The sequence below is a fragment of the Oncorhynchus masou genome, chromosome 28 (assembly GCF_036934945.1).
Source record: "Oncorhynchus masou masou isolate Uvic2021 chromosome 28, UVic_Omas_1.1, whole genome shotgun sequence".
NCBI classification, from domain to species: Eukaryota; Metazoa; Chordata; class Actinopteri; order Salmoniformes; family Salmonidae; genus Oncorhynchus; species Oncorhynchus masou.
In genome coordinates this window covers 60,512,831-60,532,939 of record NC_088239.1, presented here as the reverse complement: position 1 = coordinate 60,532,939, position 20,109 = coordinate 60,512,831, and the positions used below count along the sequence as shown (strand labels likewise).

At 43.4% G+C, this 20,109-nt stretch overlaps 1 protein-coding gene across 1 annotated transcript; it reads left to right on the top strand.

Moving 5' to 3' along the window:
• Positions 1 to 10,101: 10,101 nt before the first annotated feature.
• LOC135518660 (neurofilament light polypeptide-like) lies at positions 10,102 to 13,035 on the top strand. Its single transcript, XM_064943814.1, has 4 exons — positions 10,102 to 11,209; positions 11,583 to 11,707; positions 11,851 to 12,299; positions 12,434 to 13,035. The coding sequence occupies exons 1-4, from the start codon at positions 10,160 to 10,162 to the stop codon at positions 12,730 to 12,732; spliced, it is 1,923 nt and encodes a 640-aa protein (XP_064799886.1). The 5' UTR covers positions 10,102 to 10,159; the 3' UTR covers positions 12,733 to 13,035.
• The last annotated feature ends 7,074 nt before the right edge of the window (positions 13,036 to 20,109 follow it).

The window sequence follows — 20,109 nt, the reverse complement described above, 5'->3', positions numbered from 1 at the left end:
CTTCTGATTGACAGCCATGCTCAGCCAATAGGGCAGGGCCTCCTGTGGGCTAGAGGGACATGTCCCAGCTGGGAAGGGCAGAGGTCAGGGATTGAGCCAAAATAGCAACATGACTTTTAAACTCAGAGCTGTGGAGTAAAAGTGTAAAGATCAGAGTAAGCTGCTGCTGCTGAGGCATTGTAAAGAGTCTGTAGAGTGTCTGAGAGGAACAGCCATATCATTGAAAGTTAGTTATCTAACTCTGGCCATGCACTTTATATCTTTATCCAAAACCATTACTGATACAACTATACCATGCAATGAGGTAATAGTGACCAGGGAAAAACAGACTAAAGTATTCTGGACTCCCGAGTGGTGCAGGGTTCTAAGGCATGGCACCTCAGTGCTAGAGGTGTCACTACAGACACTATGGTTCAAATCCAGGCTATATCACAACCAGCTGTGATTGGGTGTCCCATAGAGAGGTGCACAATTGGCCCAGCATTGTCTGAGATTGGCCGGGGTAGGCCGTCATTGTAAATAATAATTTGTTCTTAACTGACTTACCTAGAGTTACCTAAAAATTTTTTTAAACAAACATGGGGTGACATTGGGGGCAGCTATAGGGCTTGAATACCACTGAGGAGATTACACATCACGCACTACAGAACTATACATACTCCAAAGAACACTTAATCAAAACTGTACTTATTATTGGTCACATACACATATTTAGCAGGTGAAGTGAAATTCTTGTGTTGCTAACTCCAACAGTGCAGTAATATCTAACAATACACAACAATACAGACACATCTAAAAAGTAAAATAATGGAATGAAGATATATAGAAATATTAGGATGCCCGGAGTATAAATATATATAGTACCAGTCAAAAGTTTGGACACACCTACCCAGAGTTTTTGTTATTTGGACTATTTTCTACATTGTAGAATAATAGCGAAGGCATCACAACTATGAAATAGCACTTATGGAATCATGTAGTAACCAAAAAAGTGTTAAACAAATTGAAAATATATTTTAGATTTTAGATTCTTCTAAGTAGCTACGCTTTGCCTTGATGACAATTTTGTACACCCTTGGCATTCTCTCAACCATCTTCACATGAATGCTTTTCCAACAGTCTTGAAGGAGTTCCCACATATGCTGAGCACTTGTTGGCTTCTTTTCCTTCACTCTGCGGTCTGACTCATCCCAACCATCTCAATTGGGTTGAGGTCAGGTGATTGTGGAGGCCAGGTCATCTGATGCAGCACTCCATCACCCTCCTTCTTGGTCAAATAACCCTTATAGCCCTGTTGTGTCATCTATCCCTTAGTAGTGGTTTCTTTGCAGAATTTTGATAATGAAGGTCTGATTCACGCAGTCTCCTCTGAACAGTTGATGAAGAGATGTGTCTGTTACTTGAACTCTGTGAAAGATTTATTTGGACTGCAATTTCTGAGGCTGGGCACTCTAATGAACTTATCCTCTGCAGCAGAGGTAACTCTTTATTTTGTGTTGTGGTATCTCTCTTGTCGTGATGTGTGTTTTGTCCTGTATTTTTATTTCGTTTTTAATCCCAGTCTCCTTCCCTGCAGTAGGCTTTTTGCCTTTTGGTAGGCCATCATTGTTAATAAGAATTTGATCTTAACTGACTTGCCTAGTTAAATAAAGGTTAAATAAATAAATAACTCTGAGTCTTTATTTCCTGATGTGGTCCTCATGAGAGCCAGTTTCATCATAGTGCCTAATGGTTTTTGCGACTGCACTTGAAGAAACTTTCAAAGTTCTAGAAATGTTTCTGATTGACTGACCTTCATATCTTAAATTAATGACGGACTGTCGTTTCAAATCAAATTGATTTATATAGCCCTTCTTATATCAGCAGATATCTCAAAGTGCTGTACAGAAACTCAGCCTAAAACGCCAAATAGCAAGCAAAGCAGGTGTAGAAGCACGGTGGCTAGGAAAAACTCCATAGAAAGGCCAGAACCTAGGAAGAAACCTAGAGAGGAACCAGGCTATGAGGGGTGGCTCTTCTGGCTGTGCCGGGTGGAGATTATAACAGAACATGGCCAAGATGTTCAAATGTTCATAAATGACCAACATAGTCAAATAATAATAATCACAGTAGTTGTCGAGGGTGCAATAGGTCAGCACCTCAGGAGTAAAAGTCTGTTTGCTTTTAATAGCCGATCATTGAGAGTATCTCTACCGCTCATTGAGAGTGCTCTCTACCGTGTGGGTATGTACGGCAGGACCAAATCAGAAAGATAGGTAGGAGCAAGCCCATGTAATGCTTTGTAGGTTAGCAATAAAACCTTGAAATCAGCCCTTGCCTAGACAGGAAGCCGGTGTAGGGAGGCTAGCACTGGAGTAATATGATACATTTTTTCAGTTCTAGTCAGGATTCTAGTAGCCGTATTTAGCACTAACTGAAGTTTAGTACTTTAGTACTTTATCCGGGTGGCTGGAAAGTAGAGCATTGCAGTAGTCTAACCTAGAAGTGACAAAAGTATGGATACATTTTTCTGCATCATTTTTGGACCAAACATTTCAGATTTTTGCAATGCTACGTAGATGGAAAAAAGCTGTCCTTGAAACAGTCTTGATATGTTCGTCAAAAGAGAGATCAGGGTCCAGAGTGACGCCGAGGTCCTTCACAGTTTTATTTGAGACGACTGTACAACCAACAAGATTAATTGTCAAATTCAACCCAAGATCTCTTTTTTTCTTGGGACCTAGAACAAGCATCTCTGTTTTGTCCAAGTTTAAAAGTAGAACGTTTGCAGCCATCCACTTCCTTATGCCTGAAACACAGGCTTCCAGTGAGGGCAATTTTGGGGCTTCACCATGTTTCATTGAAATGTACAGCTGTGTATCATCCGCATAGCAGTGAATGTTAACATGTTTTTGAATGACATCCTCAAGAGGTAAAATATATAGTGCAAACAATAGTGTTCCTAAAACGGAACCTTGAGGAACACCGAAATTTACAGTTGATTTGTCAGAGGGCAAACCATCCACAGAGACAAACTGATATCGTTTCTATTAGCTTATTTGAACTGTTCTTATTTGAGCTGTTCTTGGTCTTTTACCAAATAGGGCAATCTTATGTATACCACTCCTTCTTTGTCACAACACAACTGATTGGCTGAAACGCATTAAGAAGGAAAGAAATTCCACAAATGAACTTTTAACAAGGCACACCTGTTATTAATTGAACTGTATTCCAAGTGACTACCTCGTGAAGCTGGTTGAAAGAATGCCAAGAGTGTGCAAAGCTGTCTTTAAGGCAAAGGGTGACTACTTTGAAGAACTTCAAATATAAAATATATTTTGATTTGTTGAACACTTTTTTGGATACTATTGTACATGATTCAATATGTGTTATTTCATAGTTTTGATGTCTTCACTATTATTCTACAATGTAGAACATTGTAAAAAATAAAGAAAAACCCTTGAATGAGTAGGTGTGTCCAAACTTGTGACGGGTACTGTATATATATACTCTGGACATCCAAATATTTCCATATAAATATATGCATGTGATGGGATGTATAGAAAATATGAACAGTATATGGGTAGAATATGTAGTATATCTGAAGAATAGTATATTAGTTAAATAGGATGGCCTTGACTAGAATACATTATATACATATGAAGTGTGCAAAAGAGTATGTACCATTATTAAAGTGACCAGTGTTCCATGACCATGTACTTGCACATAGGGCAGGTAGCCAGCTAGTGACAGTAACTAAAGTTCAGTGCAGGGTACTGGGTGGAGGCCGGTTAGTAATGACTATTTAACAGTCTGATGGCTTTGAGATAGAAGCTGTTTTCTAGTCTCTTGGTCCCAGCTTTGATGCACCTGTACTGACCTCGCCCTCTGGATGGTGACAGGCCTTGGCTTGGCTGGCTGAGGTCCTTGATGATCTTCCTGGCCTTCCTGTGACACCGGGTGCTGTAGATGTCCTGAAGGGCAGGCAGTGTGGCCCCAGTGATGCGTTCGACAGACCACACAATCCTCTGGAGAGCCCTGGGGTTGCGGGCCATTTCAGATTGTCAGTGATGTTTACGCAGAGGAACTTGAAGCTTTTCACCTTCTCCACTGCAGCCCCCTCGATTGGGATGGAGGCATGCTCCCTCTGCTGTCTCCTGAAGTCCACAATCAGCTCCTTTGTTTTGTTGACGTTGAGGGAGAGTTTATTTTCCTGGCACCACTCTGCCAGGGCCCTCACCTCCTCCCTGTAGGCTGACTCATCATTGTTGGTAATCAGGCCTACAGTACCACTGTTGTGTCATCCCAGTACAACCACCATTTGATCTTCACAGGACAACTGTAATCAACCACACCATGTTTTTAAATTTGACTTTTATTTATTTAGGCAAGTCAGTTAAGAACACATTCTTATTTACAATGACAGCCTACCGGGGAACAACTGCCTTGTTCAGGGGCAGAACGACAGATTTTTCCATTGTCAACATTGGGATTCGATCCAACAACCTTTCAGTTACTGGCCCAATGCTCCACTAGGCTACCTGCCGCGCCTGAATCATAGCTATAGTAAGTACATCAGATGTTTGAAATTCAATTAATGTAGAAATGCAGCAAGGTTTCAAACCAATCCTACCATCCACTTAAACTCTGTGGCCAGTTCAGGTTAAAATACTGATTCTGCATTAAACTGACTGAGGCCAAACTTTAGGGCTAAATCAATGCCCACTGCTACCAATCGAAAATATGAGCCACATTGAGAAAAAAGAGAAATACAATATCACCACATACAAAATTAATGGAACTCTAGGCATGAAGCCAAACTGTGTATCATGTATCACAAAAAAGGACAGAGAGCTTGACGAATCACAAAGAGAGATAAAGACAGAGGATGCTGCAGTGAAAGAGAGAGATGGAGAGAGAGATATAACTAGAAAGAGCAAGAGCAAGAAAGAGAAAGCAGGTGAATATGGTAGGGCAGAATAATTGTGTAGTTGAAAGAGAGGGGAGTGAGAGAGGAGAGGAGGGTGGTGTGGAGGGGATGGGGGGTCCTGGGTGAGTACGACTGTACTGATGAGTCAGCTTGCGGCAGCACCCCACACCTACACTAAACATTGTCGTTGCCTTGTCAGCAAAATACATACAAACACACTCAAATTCATACACTCATCTCAATAAGTACAGCCAAAATACACAGTATACTGCATCCAAACACAGACTCATACCAGCCTGCTCTTTGACCAGATCCTCATACTGTAAACTACTGGTCACTCTGCTATCCATTCTGTCAGTCAAGAGTCTTGGACAGTATCAAAGTTGTCCCCTCCCCTCCCTCCACCTCAGGAGGAAGAGGAGAAGGAATAGGAGGAAGTGTGTGTCAGCAGTCAAGCAGGCAGGGGGGCAGGTAGGCAGCAGTATTTTTGACCAGTCATGGTTCCCTCTTCACGCTTCAGCTGAAAGATTAAACTGTTTTTCTTGTTAGGGAATTAACATGAAGTCTAACTTCAAAGCCCTCTGTGTTCCTTCCAGCAAAAGAGATCATGAAAATCTATTTGAATGAATATAACCCATTCCGTATAATAAACAAACGAATACATTATCATTACAAAAATTGAAACATCTTCACAGACATCATTTATATACATTAGCATTACAGCACCTGATAGGGGAGAGTGGGGTATGTTGAGTCATTTTTTACATTTGGTATATAGTATTCTTTTTAACAAAATACAGTATATCACAAAAGTGAGTACACCCCTCACATTTTTGTAAATATTTGAGTATACCTCCTCATGTAACAACACTGAAGAAATGACACTTTGCTACAATGTAAAGTAGTGAGTGTACAGCTTGTATAACAGTGTAAATTTGCTGTCCCCTCAAAATAATTCAACACACAGCCATTAATGTCTAAACCGCTGACAACAAAAGTGAGAACACCCCTAAGTGAAAATGTCCGAATTGGGCCCAAAGTGTCAATATTTTGTGTGGATACCATCATTTTCCAGCACTGCCTTAACCCTCTTGGGCATGGAGTTCACCAGAGCTTCACAGGTTGCCACTGGAGTCCTCTTCCACTCCTCCATGACGACATCACAAAGCTGGTGGATGTTAGAGACCTTGCACTCCTCCACCTTCCATTTGAGGATGCCCCACAGATGCTCAATAAGGTTTAGGTCTGGAGACATGCTTGGCCAGTCCATCACCTTTACCCTCAGCTTCTATAGCAATGCAGTGGTCGTCTTGGATGTGTGTTTGGGTCATTATCATGTTGGAATACAGCCCTGCGGCCCAGTCTCCGAATGGAGGGGATCATGCTCTGCTTCAGTATGTCACAGTACATGTTGGTATTCATGGTTCCCTCAATGAACTGTAGCTCCCCAGTGCCGGCAGCACTCATACAGCCCCAGACCATGACACTCCCACCACCATGCTTGACTGTAGGCAAGACACACTTGTTTTTGTAGTCCTCACCTGGTTGCCGCCACACACGCTTGACAACATCTGAACCAAATACGTTTATCTTGGTCTCATCAGACCACAGGACATGGTTCCAGTAATCCATGTCGTTAGTCTGCTTGTCTTCAGCAAACTGTTTGCGGGCTTTCTTGTGCATCATCTTTAGAAGGGGCTTCCTTCTGGGATGACAGCCATGCAGACCAATTTGATGCAGTGTATGGCGTATGGTCTGAGCACTGACAGGCTGACCCCCCACCCCTTCAACCTCTGCAGCAATTCTGGCAGCACTCATACATCTATTTCCCAAAGACAACTTCTGGATATGACACAGTCTTGGACACTATCAAAGGTGTCCCCTCCCCTCCCTCCACCTCAGGAGGAAGAGGAGAAGGAATAGGAGGAAGTGTGTGTCAGCAGTCAAGCAGGCAGGGGGGCAGGCAGGCAGCAGTATTTTAGGATTTTTGGGGATTTCTTTACATTTGATTGTGTTACAAAGTGGATTCAATTGTAATTTTTTTCCAACAAACTACACAAAATACTCTGTAATGTGAAAGTAGAAGAAAAAATCCAACATTATTTTAATATAATTTAAAAATAAAACACTAATAAACCATGATTAGATAAGTATTCACTGCTCATGTCAGGAACACTTTTGGCAGCGATGAGCAGTGAGTCTTCTTGGGTAAGTCTCTAAGGGTGATTACAGCAGTGAGTCTTATTGGGTAAGTGTCTAAGAGTGATTACAGCAGTGAGTCTTCTTGGGTACGTCTCTAAGAGTGATTACAGCAGTGAGTCTTCTTGGGTACGTCTCTAAGAGTGATTACAGCAGTGAGTCTTATTGGGTAAGTCTCTAAGAGTGATTACAGCAGTGAGTCTTCTTGGGTAAGTCTCTAAGAGTGATTACAGCAGTGAGTCTTATTGGGTAAGTCTCTAAGAGTGATTACAGCAGTGAGTCTTATTGGGTAAGACTATAAGAGTGATTACAGCAGTGAGTCTTCTTGGGTAAGTCTCTAAGAGTGATTACAGCAGTGAGTCTTCTTGGGTAAGTGTCTAAGAGTGATTACAGCAGTGAGTCTTCTTGGGTACGTCTCTAAGAGTGATTACAGCAGTGAGTCTTCTTGGGTACGTCTCTAAGAGTGATTACAGCAGTGAGTATTCTTGGGTAAGTCTCTAAGAGTGATTGCAGCATTGACTCTTCTTGGGTAAGTCTCTAAGAGCTTTGCACACCTGGATTGTTCAATATTTGCCCATTATTCTTTTAAAAATTATTCAAGCTCTGTCAAGGTGTTGGGGATTATGGTTGACAGCAATTTTCAAGTCTTACCATAGATATTCAAGCAGATCTAAGTCAAAACTGTAACTTGACCACTCAGGAACATTTACTGTCTTCTTTTTAAGTTATTCCAGTGTAGATTTGGCCTTGTATTTTAGGTTATTGTCCTGCTGAAAGGTGAATTTCTCTCCCAGTGTCTGGTGTAAAGCAGACTAAGTCAGGTTTTCCTCAAGGATTTTGCTCCATTCTTTTTATTTTTATACAGAAGAACGACCCAGTCATTGCTGATGTCAAGCACACACGTACCATGATGCAGCCACCACAATGCTTGACAACAAGGAGTCAGTTACTCAGTGATGTTGTGTTGGATTTGCCCCAAAAATAAAGTTTTGCATTTATTCTGTGTATTTTTTAAATTCTTTTCCCTTTGTCATTTAGGTCATTATTGCGGAGTCACTACAATGTTGTTGATCCATCCTCAGTTTTCCATCCTCAGTAGCTGATTTAAAATCACCAATGTCCTCATGGTGACATCCCTGAGCAGTTTCTTCCTGCAGCTCAGTTCAGAAGGACCAGAAGGACATATTATGTGATTTGTTAAGCCAAAATGTACTTCTAACCAAATGTAGGCTTGCCTGAACAAAGGGAGTGAATACTTATTCAACGACTATGTTTTTATTAATTTGTAAAAATGTCACATTTTATTTTTACTTTGACATTATGTAGTATTTTACGTAGATCAATGACATAAAAATGGGGTTGAATACTTGGGGTTGAGACCCACTGTATATTTCAGGATGTTGTGTATCCTTTGAAATAATCAGTTTAGCAAGCTCAGACTATGAGATAATCAAATCCATGACAGATCTACTAATAATAATGAGTAGTTATTTATAATGCATAGTGATTTGTAGATCAGTCGGCTGCAATGTCGAACAAGCCCCCTGTGTGCCTCTGCTACTCTATCATTGGCTTTCTTCCACACAGGTAAATGTTTTATTTTTTGTTAATGTACCTCTTCAGTGTCATTCGGTCAATTGTTTCATCCCTTGCTGCTACTCGAATGGACTCTAACTTCATTGGCTGTTCTTTCAAGAACTTTAAGTGAGGGCTAGACCCCTGCTTGTTTTACATGTGTATACACGGGACATGATGATGTCTGCTCTGTAAAAATAAAAATGCCCTATCTTCATATGCATAAAACTGACAAAATGTGATCATAATTTGTATAGGGTCTGTTGAGCCATTGGCTCAATTGCCACTGGCCAAATGGCACAACTTACCCCAAAGCAAACATTTTTTCAATATTAGCTCACACAGCTACAAGAATGCACTTTCATGCTAGGTTCAGTACCTTATATTGAAGCTTATAGAGACCACAACTGATGTATAAAACAGTCTTAGAACTATCTACTTTGGGTTAGATACAAGCACCATGAAACACATAACACAATACATTTATTTGTGAAAATCAGTTTTTTGTACCTTACTTGCTTCCTTCACAGACTCCATGAAATTATGACCTCTTCCTAAATATTTGGTCACATTATTAATTTTGTTTATGGTTTCCTAGAGTCAAGGGGTGGCTCAGCTAACCCTTTAGCACGACTTACCCCACTCCCCCCTACAGAAGAAGTATCTACAGGCACCAAACAGTAGCTTACCAGCCATGACTTATAAGTAAATAAGCACTCTGAGATTCATCGCATATTTGACCATGTTTTTGACCAAATACAACCCAGCTGTGTGTTCTGTGTTTATCATTGCAGGTTTTCAGAGGTCATGGGTGTATTTCTCCTATTGGCCAGCAGGGGAGTTGCTGTGTCACTGTATGATTACATGCTGTGTATAATAGAAACACAAAAGCTGCTGTAGAATCAGGACAGCCCATTCTCTTCCCCTGCAGAGAGGACTGCAGGACCTACATTCAAATGAGTACAAACTCAAGTCATCTCATGCGACTATTCATTTTGTCTATGACTGCAGGTACAGTGCAGATAATATACTTCACTAGCCAGAGGCTTTAGCTATCTGACTACTTTTCTGTACATTAACTTGTGAATATTAGTAGTCAAGGTTACTGTGTATGACAGAAACACTGTAGAGCAACTAAAAACATGTTAACCTCTGTTCTACCCTCAAAAACACAAACATCTCTCTTTCATCTGCCCCCTCCCTTTCCCTCCCCATCTCTCGACATCTCTATATCTCCTTCCCTCCCCCTCTCTCTCCTTCCTTATTCTCTTTCTCTCATTCTCCCTCTCTCTCCGTTGCAGTGTTAGGCTTTCGATCCTGCGTAGTCAGAGTTTGGGAAACTGCTTGCGTCAGAGCTCTCCCTTTTGCTATAAAAGCTGGAGCCACTGCAGCAGCATCAGTCTGGGTTCTTCACCGGAGCCCTACAGACATATTCACACAGAGCCCGACAAAGCAGCCTGTCCTCCCAGCACAGCCATGAGTACCCTCGGCTTTGACCCTTACTACTCCTCCTCCTCCTACCGCCGCTGGTATGTGGAGGGAGCCCCCCGAGGGGTGGTAACCAGGGGGAGGTCACGCTCGGCCTACTCAATCCACACCTCTCCCCTGTCCTCTGTGAGCTCCCGTTTGCAGTACTCCTCTCCTGGACGGGCTCTGCATTCATCCCCGGCTTCCTCCTCCTCCGTGGAACTGGAGCTGAGCCAGGCGGCCCAGGTGAGCTCTGAGTTCCGCACAGTGAGGACCCAGGAGAGGGCTCAGATGCAGGAGCTCAATGACCGCTTTGCCGGCTTCATCGACCGTGTGCGGGAGCTAGAGCAGCAGAACCGTGCTCTGGAGGCTGAGCTGATGCTGCTGAGGCAGAGGCATGGGGAGCCTTCCCGTCTGAGGGCCCTGTATGAGCAGGAGGCGCGGGCTCTGAGGGCTGCAGTGGAGGAGGCTCGTGGGGAGCAGCAGGCCGCCCTGGGGCAGAGGGAACGTCTGGGGCAAGCCCTGAGCGCCCTACAGGCCCGCTACGAGGAGGAGGTGGTGGCCCGCGAGGACGCGGAGGGAAGGCTGTTGGATGCGCGGCGTGGTGCCGACCAGGCCACCCTGGCCAGGACCGAGCTGGAGAAGAGGGTGGAGACCCTGCTGGACGAGCTGGCCTTCCTCAAGAGGCTCCACGAGGGGGAGGTGGTAGAGCTCCAGGCCCAGGCCCAGTTGGGGGCCCAGGTGGCTGTGGAGATGGAGGCCACCACGCCGGATCTGTCCGGGGCTCTGAGGGACATCCGAGCCCAGTACGAGAGGCTGGCGGCCAAGAACATGCAGTCTGCTGAGGAGTGGTTCCGTGGGAAGGTGGGTTCCCTGACGGAGAGCGTGGCCCAGCACAGCGATGCAGTGAGGAGCTCCAGGGACGAGGCTGGGGAGTACCGCCGGCAGCTCCAGGCCCGCCTGCTGGAGATCGATGCCTGCAGGGTTCTCAATGAGTCTCTGGAGAAACAGTTGCATGACATGGAGGACAAGCAGAGTGCTGAGATCAATGGCATGCAGGTCAGTAGTGGTACAGCAGGACGAATTTATACTGGTATTGCAGGAGTGGTACTGCAGGACGAATTTATATCTGTATTCAAGCAAATACTTCAGAAGGAATGCAATCTAATAGTGAATGTGTTTCTTAATTGCATGTTTAGAAACTGTTAATCAATAGATAGATGACTTGATCAGAATACAAGACACCCATAATGTTTTTAATAATTTGTGCAAAGTGGAACTGATTTAGTGTAGAAGGGGAAAAATATTATATTGCATCAAATGTGCATTTTAATAGTCACACTCAACATTTTTTGGCAGTGTACCTGAACGTGTAACCTGCTGTAAGAACACACACATTATCCATAACATTACCTCTAAACTTCTGCTGTAGGATACTATTGGCCAGCTGGAGAATGAGCTGGGAGCCACAAAGCAGGAGATGGCTCGCTACCTGAAGGATTACCAGGACCTGCTGAATGTTAAGATGGCCCTTGACATCGAGATCGCTGCCTACAGGTAGGATGCTATGAGGAGCATTGACCAGAGCTTCAACTTAAATAATTATAGCGTAATAATACTAATGCAAGTCCAGGTCAAGGAAAACCTTTTGTCCTTTAACTCTGAAAGTATATATGTCCCATGATACTTTACTTCTCCAGGAAGCTGCTGGAGGGGGAGGAGTCTCGTTTCAGTGTGGGCGTGTCAGGGGGTATGTCCAGTGTCTACGGCCACACCCTGTCGGCCACACCCTCCTTTGGCCGCTCTATGTTCTCCATGCAGTCCAGCCTAAGCTCTGGAGCCCCCTACCTGATGACTTCACGCTTCTTCAGCTCCTCATTTGCCTCTGGAGATGATGTCATCTCTGCCAGCCTAGCCCAGCAGGACTCTGCCAGCCTACCACAGGAGGAGGAGGAGAAGGAGGAAGAGGATGAGAAGGAGGAAGAGAAGGAAGAGGAGGGAGAGGATAAGGAGGAAGAGGGTGGAGAGGAGAAGGAGGAAGAGGGTGGAGAGGAGAAGGAGGAAAAGGGAGAGGAGAAGGAGGAAGATGGAGATGAGGGAGGCGAGGTGGAGAAAGAAGATGGGGAGGATGCTAAGGACGGCGAAGAAGGTTAGCATTAGCATTATCCCTCAAAGAATATTCTCTATTGTTGTCGTGCATTGCTTAGATGTCAACATTTTTACAATACAGTCTACTAACACAATTATTTCTCTATTCACAATTATAAAATGTTTTGGTTATAGCTGGGGATGAGATGGAAGAGAAGGAAGAAACTGCAAAGGAGGATGGAGAGAAAAAGGAAGATAAGGACAAGGTTGGGGAGCAGGAGGGAAAGGAAGGCGAGGAAGATAAAGAAGATAAAGAAGGGGGTGATAAAGAGGAAGAGGATCAAGCTGAAGCTAAAAGTGAGGAGAAAAAAGATGACAAAGCAGACACCAAAGAAGAGAAAGGTGAACCAGAGATATCCAAGACCGTTGGAAAGAGTGAAAAACCTGCCGAAGAGAAGAAAGACCAATCTGAAAAACCAATGGCTAAAAAGTAAGTTTGTGGCCCAAGACTCCACAAGCCAAAAGACAGTCTAATAAAAACCTCAGCTCGAAAAAACAGCAGACATACCCAATATTTATGACTTCAGTGTGCTTGTTAACAAGGTGCTCAATACAATACATATTTTAGTGCACTACTGCATAAAATCACTGCTTGCAAAGATCATGAAAAGGCAATTAAAGTCTGGTCACACAATTCCTTGTGTGTGTGTGTGTGTGTAAGAATGTGTGTGCTGTGCCTGTGTGCAAGTCTGCGAGAGTGTGTTTTCGGATGACTGAATAAATACTATTCAAATGCAGATTGTGTAATTTATTGTTTTTGTGCTTCATGCTAAATAATAACTAAATTAACAATATGTATCAATTCTATGTCAGATCTGTTCAACTCAACAACAAGGATGAGTTGTTGAATATATTCGTTATAAACTTTTAATTGAAGGTGTGCTTAAAAAAATGATCACATAGTTAACCACAAATTGAATGCATGTAATGGCCTGCTTACAGCAGGTCCAGACTCAATTGATTCAGTCATCAATCAATCCATTAACAGGTTATGTGTCATGATTTACAAACTGTTTACAAATGTTGAACAAACTATCTATTAAATGCTTTAAAAGCTGTTTGTAAGCAGACATTAACATGATGGTTTACTATGACCAATAGCCTGTCAGATCTCGTTTAGACGGTGTAGAGCAGTGGTACTCAAACTTTTCAGCAGGGGCCACATTTTGTCAGCCAGAATTTCTGGGGGCCCCATTTTTTCCCCAATAATTTATTGCGACCCCACCACATCCCAAATCTAATGACACAACCTTAAAATCGGTAAGTTTCGATTTTTACATAAACAAATAAGCTTAAATTCAATGCATTTGAATCTCTAATAAATAAATACATTTACTTAATAAAACTATATATTTGAAACTATCTTTCAAAAAAGGTTTGTATATTGTCCCATCCAATAATCTGCACTTTTAATATTTTGTTCCTCAAGTGCAGTTACCCCACGACACCACTAGGGGTCGCGACCCAGACTTTGAATACCACTGGTGCAAAGCCATCTTATAAACACAACCATTCATCTCTCTGTCACGACGCATCACGACGCACTAGCAGGGGCCTGACAGATTTTTGTGCTGTAGCTCAAGGTCTGGCAAGGTCTACATCAGATGCTTCATCAGCTACGCAGAACAGGTCTAGTGTGTCAGAGAAACAGATGCTGAGGAACGGGATGATCTTCAGACAGTGATGGCATTGTTATTAGCTCATATCAGGGCTGAGAACGATAACATCTCTGTTTTTTATTGCTTTTAAGACATTGTGCTAACTCTATGACTCTTGGCAATTTAGTTGCTTCCTTCAGCACATTACGTGAGGGCTGGCTAAAATCCAGAGTGGAAGAGGTACAGCAATCAGCAGTCATCCAGGGACAGCACTAAAGAATAAACGAGGTAGTATTAACCAACACCTGCATTGCAGAGGTGTGGATATATCAGTTGGAAAACTGTTTCTAAGCTACTAGGGTGGAAGGTGTACGTGACATTAACATTAGAAAGAGACACATTTGATATACAACTGCTTCTATGGCTACTTTAGTCTGTTTTTATTCATGCTATTTGGCAATGTCCACTGATGAAAGGGGTTAAAATTGCTCTGAGTGAACAAAGCATCGTCACCAAGAAGCAAGTCCGCAGGTGCAGTACAGTCTGGGTCATGTGAGGACATGTAATGTGAGGACAAGCAATGGAAGTGCAGCTCATATAGTTCATTTGCAGTCGTAGCCTACAGGCAGACATTTCTAAGATGTTCTTATTTTGATATAGAGTGCCTTTGGAAAGTATTCAGACCCCTTGATTTTCCCCACATTTTGTTAGGTTACAGCCTTATTCTAAAATGCATTTTTTTTTAAATCCCCCTCATCAATCTACACACAACACCCCATAATGACAAAGAAAAACAGGTTTTTAGACATTTTTGCCACAAAAATACAAATAAACTGAAAAATCATATTTCCATAAGTATTCAGACCCTTCACTAAGTACTTTGTTGATGCACTTTTGGCAGTAATTACAACCTCGAGACTTCTTGGGTATGATGTTACAAGCTTGGCACACCTCAAGATCTGTTAGGTGGGATGTGGAGAGTTTGATGCACAGCTATTTTCAGGTCTCTCGAGAGATGTTCGATCAGGTTCTGGCTCTGGCTGGGCCACTCAAGGACATTTAGAGACTTGTCCCGAAGCCACTCCTGTGTTGTTTTGGCTGTGTGCTTAGGGTCGTTGTCCTGTTGGAAGGTGAACCTTCGCCCCAGTCTGAGGTCCTGAGCGCTCTGGAGCAGGTTTTTCTCAATGATCTCTATGTACTTTGCCCCATTCACCTTTGCCTCAATCCTGACTCATCTCCCAGTCCCTGCTGCTGAAAACCATCCTCACAACATGATGCTGCCACCACCATGCTTCACCGTAGTGATGAGGCCAGGTTTCCTCCAGACGTGACCCTTGGCATTCAGGCCAAAGAGTTCAATCTTCAATATTTTATTATACATTTATTGAACCAGGTAGACTAGTTGAGAACAAGTTCACATTTACAACTGCGACCTGGCCAAGATAAAGTAAAGCAGTTTGACACATACAGCAACACAGAGTTACGCATCGGAATAAACAAACATACAGTGAGCTGCTCTGATAGCTGGTGCTTAAAGCAAGTGAGGGAGATATGAGTCTCCAGCTTCAGTGATTGTTGCAGTTCGTTCCAGTCATTGGCAGCAGAGAACTGGAATGAAAGGCGGCAAAATGAGGAATTGGCTTTGGGGGTGACCAGTGAGATATACCTGCTGGAGCGCGTGCTACGGGTGGGTGCTGCTATGGTGACCAGTGAGGGATAAGATAAGAGATAAGATAAGATAAGGTGGGGCTTTACCTAGCAGAGACTTGTAGATGACCTGGAGCCAGTGGGTTTGGCGACGAGTATGAAGCGAGGGCCAGCCAACGAGAGCATACAGGTTGCAGTGGTGGGTAGTATATGGGGCTTTGGTGACAAAACAGATGGCACTGTGAAAGACTGCATTCAATTTGTTGAGTAGAGTGTTGGAGGCTCTTTTGTAAAAGACATAGCCAAAGTCGAAGATCGCTAGGATGGCCAGTTTTACGAGGGTATGTTTGGCAGCACGAGTGATGGATGCTTATTAAATTAAATTTGGATTGGGGATGCTTAGTGTGAGTCTGGAAGGAGAGTTTACAGTCTAACCTGACACCTAGGTATTTGTAGATGTCCACATATTCTAAGTCAGAACCGTCCAGAGTAGTGATGCTGGATGGGCGGGCAGGTGCGGGCAGCGATCGGTTGAAGAGCATGCATTTAGTTTTACTTGCATTTAAGAACAGTTGGAGGCCATGGAAGCAGAGTTTTATAGCATTGTAGCTCGTCTGGAGGTTAGTTAACACAGTGTCCAAAGAAGGGCCAGAGGTATACAGAATGGTGTCGTCTGCGTAGAGGTGGACCAACAGCAAGAACAACATCATTGATGTATACAGAGAAGAGAGTCGGCCCGAGAATTGAACCCTATGGCACCCCCATAGAGAATGCCAGAGGTCCGGACAACAGGCCCTCCGATATGACACACTGAGCTCTATCAGATAATTAATTGGTGAACCAGGCGAGACTTGAGAAACCAAGGCTGTTGAGTCTGCCAATAAGAATGTGGTGATTGACAGAGTCGAAAGCCTTGGCCAGGTTGATGAATACGGCTGCACAGTAATGTCTCTTATCGATGGTGGTTATGATATCGTTTAGGACCTTGAGTGTGGCTGAGGTGCACCCATGACTAGCTCTGAAACCAGATTGCATAGCGGAGAAGGTACGGTGGGATTTGAAATGGTCGGAAATCCATTTGTTAACTTGGCTTTCGAAGATCTTAGGAAGGCAGGGTAGGATAGATATAGTTCTGCTGCAGTTTGGGTCTAGAGTGTCTCCCCTTTTGAAGAGGAGGATGACCGCTGCAGCTTTCCAATCTTTGGGTTTCTCAGACGATACGAAAGAGAGGTTGAACAGGCTAGTAATAGAGGTTGCAACAATTTCAGCAGATCATTTTAGAAAGAGAGGCTCCAGATTGTGTAGCCCAGCTGGTTTGTAGGGGTCCAGATTTTGCAGCTCTTTCAGAACATCAGCTATCTGGATTTGGGTGAAGGAGTAATGGGGGAGGCTTGGGCGAGTTTCTGTGGGGGGTGCTGGGCTGTTGATCGGGGTAGGGGTAGCCAGGCGGTAAGCATGGCCAGCCGTAGAAAAATGCTTGGATTTATCGGTGGCGACAATGTTTCCTAGCCTCAGTGCAGTGGGCAGCTGGTAGGTGCTCGTATTCTCCATGGACTTTACAGCGTCCCAGAACTTTTTGAGTTTGTGCTACAGGATGCACATTTCTGCTTGAAAAAGCTAGCCTTAGCTTTCCTAACTGCCTGTGTATATTAGTTCCTGACTTCCCTGAAAAGTTGCATATCGCGGGGCCTATTCAATGCTAATGCAGAATGCCACAGGATGTTTTTGTGCTGGTCAAGGACAGTCAGGTCTGGAGAGAACCAAGGGTTATATCTGTTCCTGGTTACATTTTTTGAATGGGGCATGCTTATTTCAGATGGTGAGGAAGGCACTTTTAAAGAATAACCAGGCATCCTCTACTGACGGGATGAGGTCAAAATCCTTCCAGGATACCCGGGCCAGGTGGATTAGAAAGGCCTGCTTGCTGAAGTGTTTCAGGGAACGTTTGACAGTGATGAGGGGTGGTCGTTTGACCGCAGACTCATTATGGATGCAGGCAACGAGGCAGTGATCGCTGAGATCTTGGATGAAAACAGCAGAGGTGTATTGGGAGGGCAAGTTGGTTAGGATGATATCTATGAGGGTGGAACTAAATGGTTGGTGAAGGCAAATTGCGCAGGGCTCTGGGCTCCACAGTGAAATAAGACAATAATCACTATCCAGGATTAGGCAAGGCATATTGATATTAGGGAGAGGCATGTGGAGCCCAGTGATCATAGGGGTCCAGTGATTGGTTGGACTGACACGGCGATTCAGACAGCTAGCAGGCCGGGACGGAGGAAAGACTGATTTAGCCTCCACGTGCGGTGACGTCGATAGACCAGTCGTGATGGATTAGTAGGGTTCTGAGTAGCAGAGGGGTCCAAGTCCAATAGGCAAAATAGGTATAGTGGCCCAAGAAATTGGCCGATGGATCTATTCAGCTAACAATCCAAGATGCTCTAGACAGCTAGCGGGCCGTGGCTAGCAGGCTAGCAGATGGGCATTCAGGGGACGTTGCGACCTAGGGGCCAGTTGAGTACCCCCTCGAACAGATTACGTCGGTAGTCCAGTCGTCAAGGATCGGCGAGGTTCAGTGCCCCGTACCGGCAGTAGAAGGGGTCTGGGTATTGTAGCCCAGGAGTGGCTGATGGGCCTCTTCAGCTAGCCGGGAGAATAGGCCTAGCATGGGCTAGCTCCAGGCTAATTGGTGCTTGCTTTGGGACAGATGTTACCCAGAAGTAGTCACTCGGATTGCAGCTAGCTAGCTGCGATGATCCATCTGAAAGGTTCAGAGCTTGCGGTAGGAATCCGGGAATATGGAGAGAAAATAGGTACGGTTTGAGTCGTGTTGTACAAAGTGGTGAGAGCTTGCTGAGCTTAAGGTTAGCTGATGACCACCAGCAGTGGTTAGCTGACTACAAGCTAGTAGCTAGTGAGCTGGCAAGCTTCTGTTGGGGGATTCAGGTTCCGGAGGTAAATAAATATAGTTTAGAAAAAACAGATCCACACCATGTTGGGTGAGGTGGGTTGCAAGAGACTATTATGAAGTTGAGGTTTAGAGAAATATAAAAGATATGCGAAGAAAAAGATATATACATCCGACACGACAGGATGAAGGACAAAGACGTCTGACTGCTACACCATCTTGGATTTGCAGAAAATCTTGTTTCTCGTGGACTGAGAGTATTTAGGTGCCTTTTGGCAAACTCCAAGCAGGCTGTCATGCGCCTTTTTAAGTGGCTTCCATCTGGTAACTTTACCATAAAGGCCTGATTGGCAGAGTGCTGCAGAGATGGTTGTCCTTCTCGAAGGTTCTCCTATCTCCACAGAGGAACTGTGGAGCTCTGTCTTAGAGACCATCCCTCCCTGACCAAGACCATTCTCCACCGATTGCTCAGTTTGGCCGGGCGGCCAGCTCTTGGTGGTTCCAAACTTCTTCCATTAAAGAATGATGGAGGCCACTGTGTTCTTGGGGACCTTCAATGCTGCAGAAAAGTTTTGGTGAGCACTACAGACCTTATATAGACAGTTTTGTGCCTTTCCACATCATGTCCAATCAATTGAATTTACAAAAGTGGGACTCCAAGTTGTAGAAACATCTCAATGATGATCAATGGAAACAGGATGCACCTGAGCTCAATTTTGAGTCTCTTATCAAAGGGTCTGAATACCTAAGTAAATAATGTTTTCTGTTTTTTATTTGTAATAAATTTGCAAACATTTCTAAAAACATGTTTTCGCTTTGTCATTATGGGGTATTTTGTGTAGATTGCTAAGGATTTTTTTATTTAATCAATTTTTGAATGAGTCTGTAACGAAATAAAATGTGAAAAAGTAATGGGGTCTGAATCTTTTCCGAAGGCACTGTATGTCATAATATTTTTTTTAAATGCTAGATAGAATATTTTGTTCTGAAAGTTTTAGGAACAAAAACTTATATGTAACACCCCAGGTGTTATCGTGCTTTGTGGCATAGAATCAGACCAACTATCCTTCTAGCATTATAATTTGGATTCATTCACTGTGAGTGAGTGATAGGCTACATTTCAAAGAAACCTCTTCATGGATTCTGCCTGAGATAGTCGCTGTCCATTTTTCCGGTGGTGCTGAATTTCAAATTACGATCGGGTTGCTGTCTGCTTTAATGTTGCTAAATCTCCGAAGGACCTATCACTCAATTGTTTATCTTGTCATGTAAAATACTTTGAATTAAATATGTATAGTTTAAAATCATGTTTACCAATGTAGGTCATGTTGTTCTCAAATAATGTAGCTATTTGCTGAAACTGCATATACATATCTCAATATTAATACAATATCTCATATTACTCTCTCATGTTCACTGTTGTTTTAATATTATTTTACTATCCTAATTTATGTAATATTGTTTTACTATCCAAATGTATTTTATATTGTTTTACTATCCTAATTTATGTAATATTGATTTACTAGATCATGAAGCATGCAATCCCACCCCTATGAAAGCAGATGAAGATAGTGTGCATGTTGAGGTGAGACAGCTACTGTAAATGAACAAGTGTAAGGACAGGACAGGACAATTGCATAAATGAACAAGAGACCATA

Excerpts from the sequence above, each read along its gene's own strand:
- LOC135518660 (XM_064943814.1), top strand. The coding sequence starts at position 10,160 with ATGAGTACCCTCGGCTTTGACCCTTACTACTCCTCCTCCTCCTACCGC. Across the intron at positions 11,210-11,582 it reads CTGAGATCAATGGCATGCAG|GATACTATTGGCCAGCTGGA; the intron begins GTCAGTAGTGGT and ends CTTCTGCTGTAG. Across the intron at positions 11,708-11,850 it reads ATCGAGATCGCTGCCTACAG|GAAGCTGCTGGAGGGGGAGG; the intron begins GTAGGATGCTAT and ends TTACTTCTCCAG.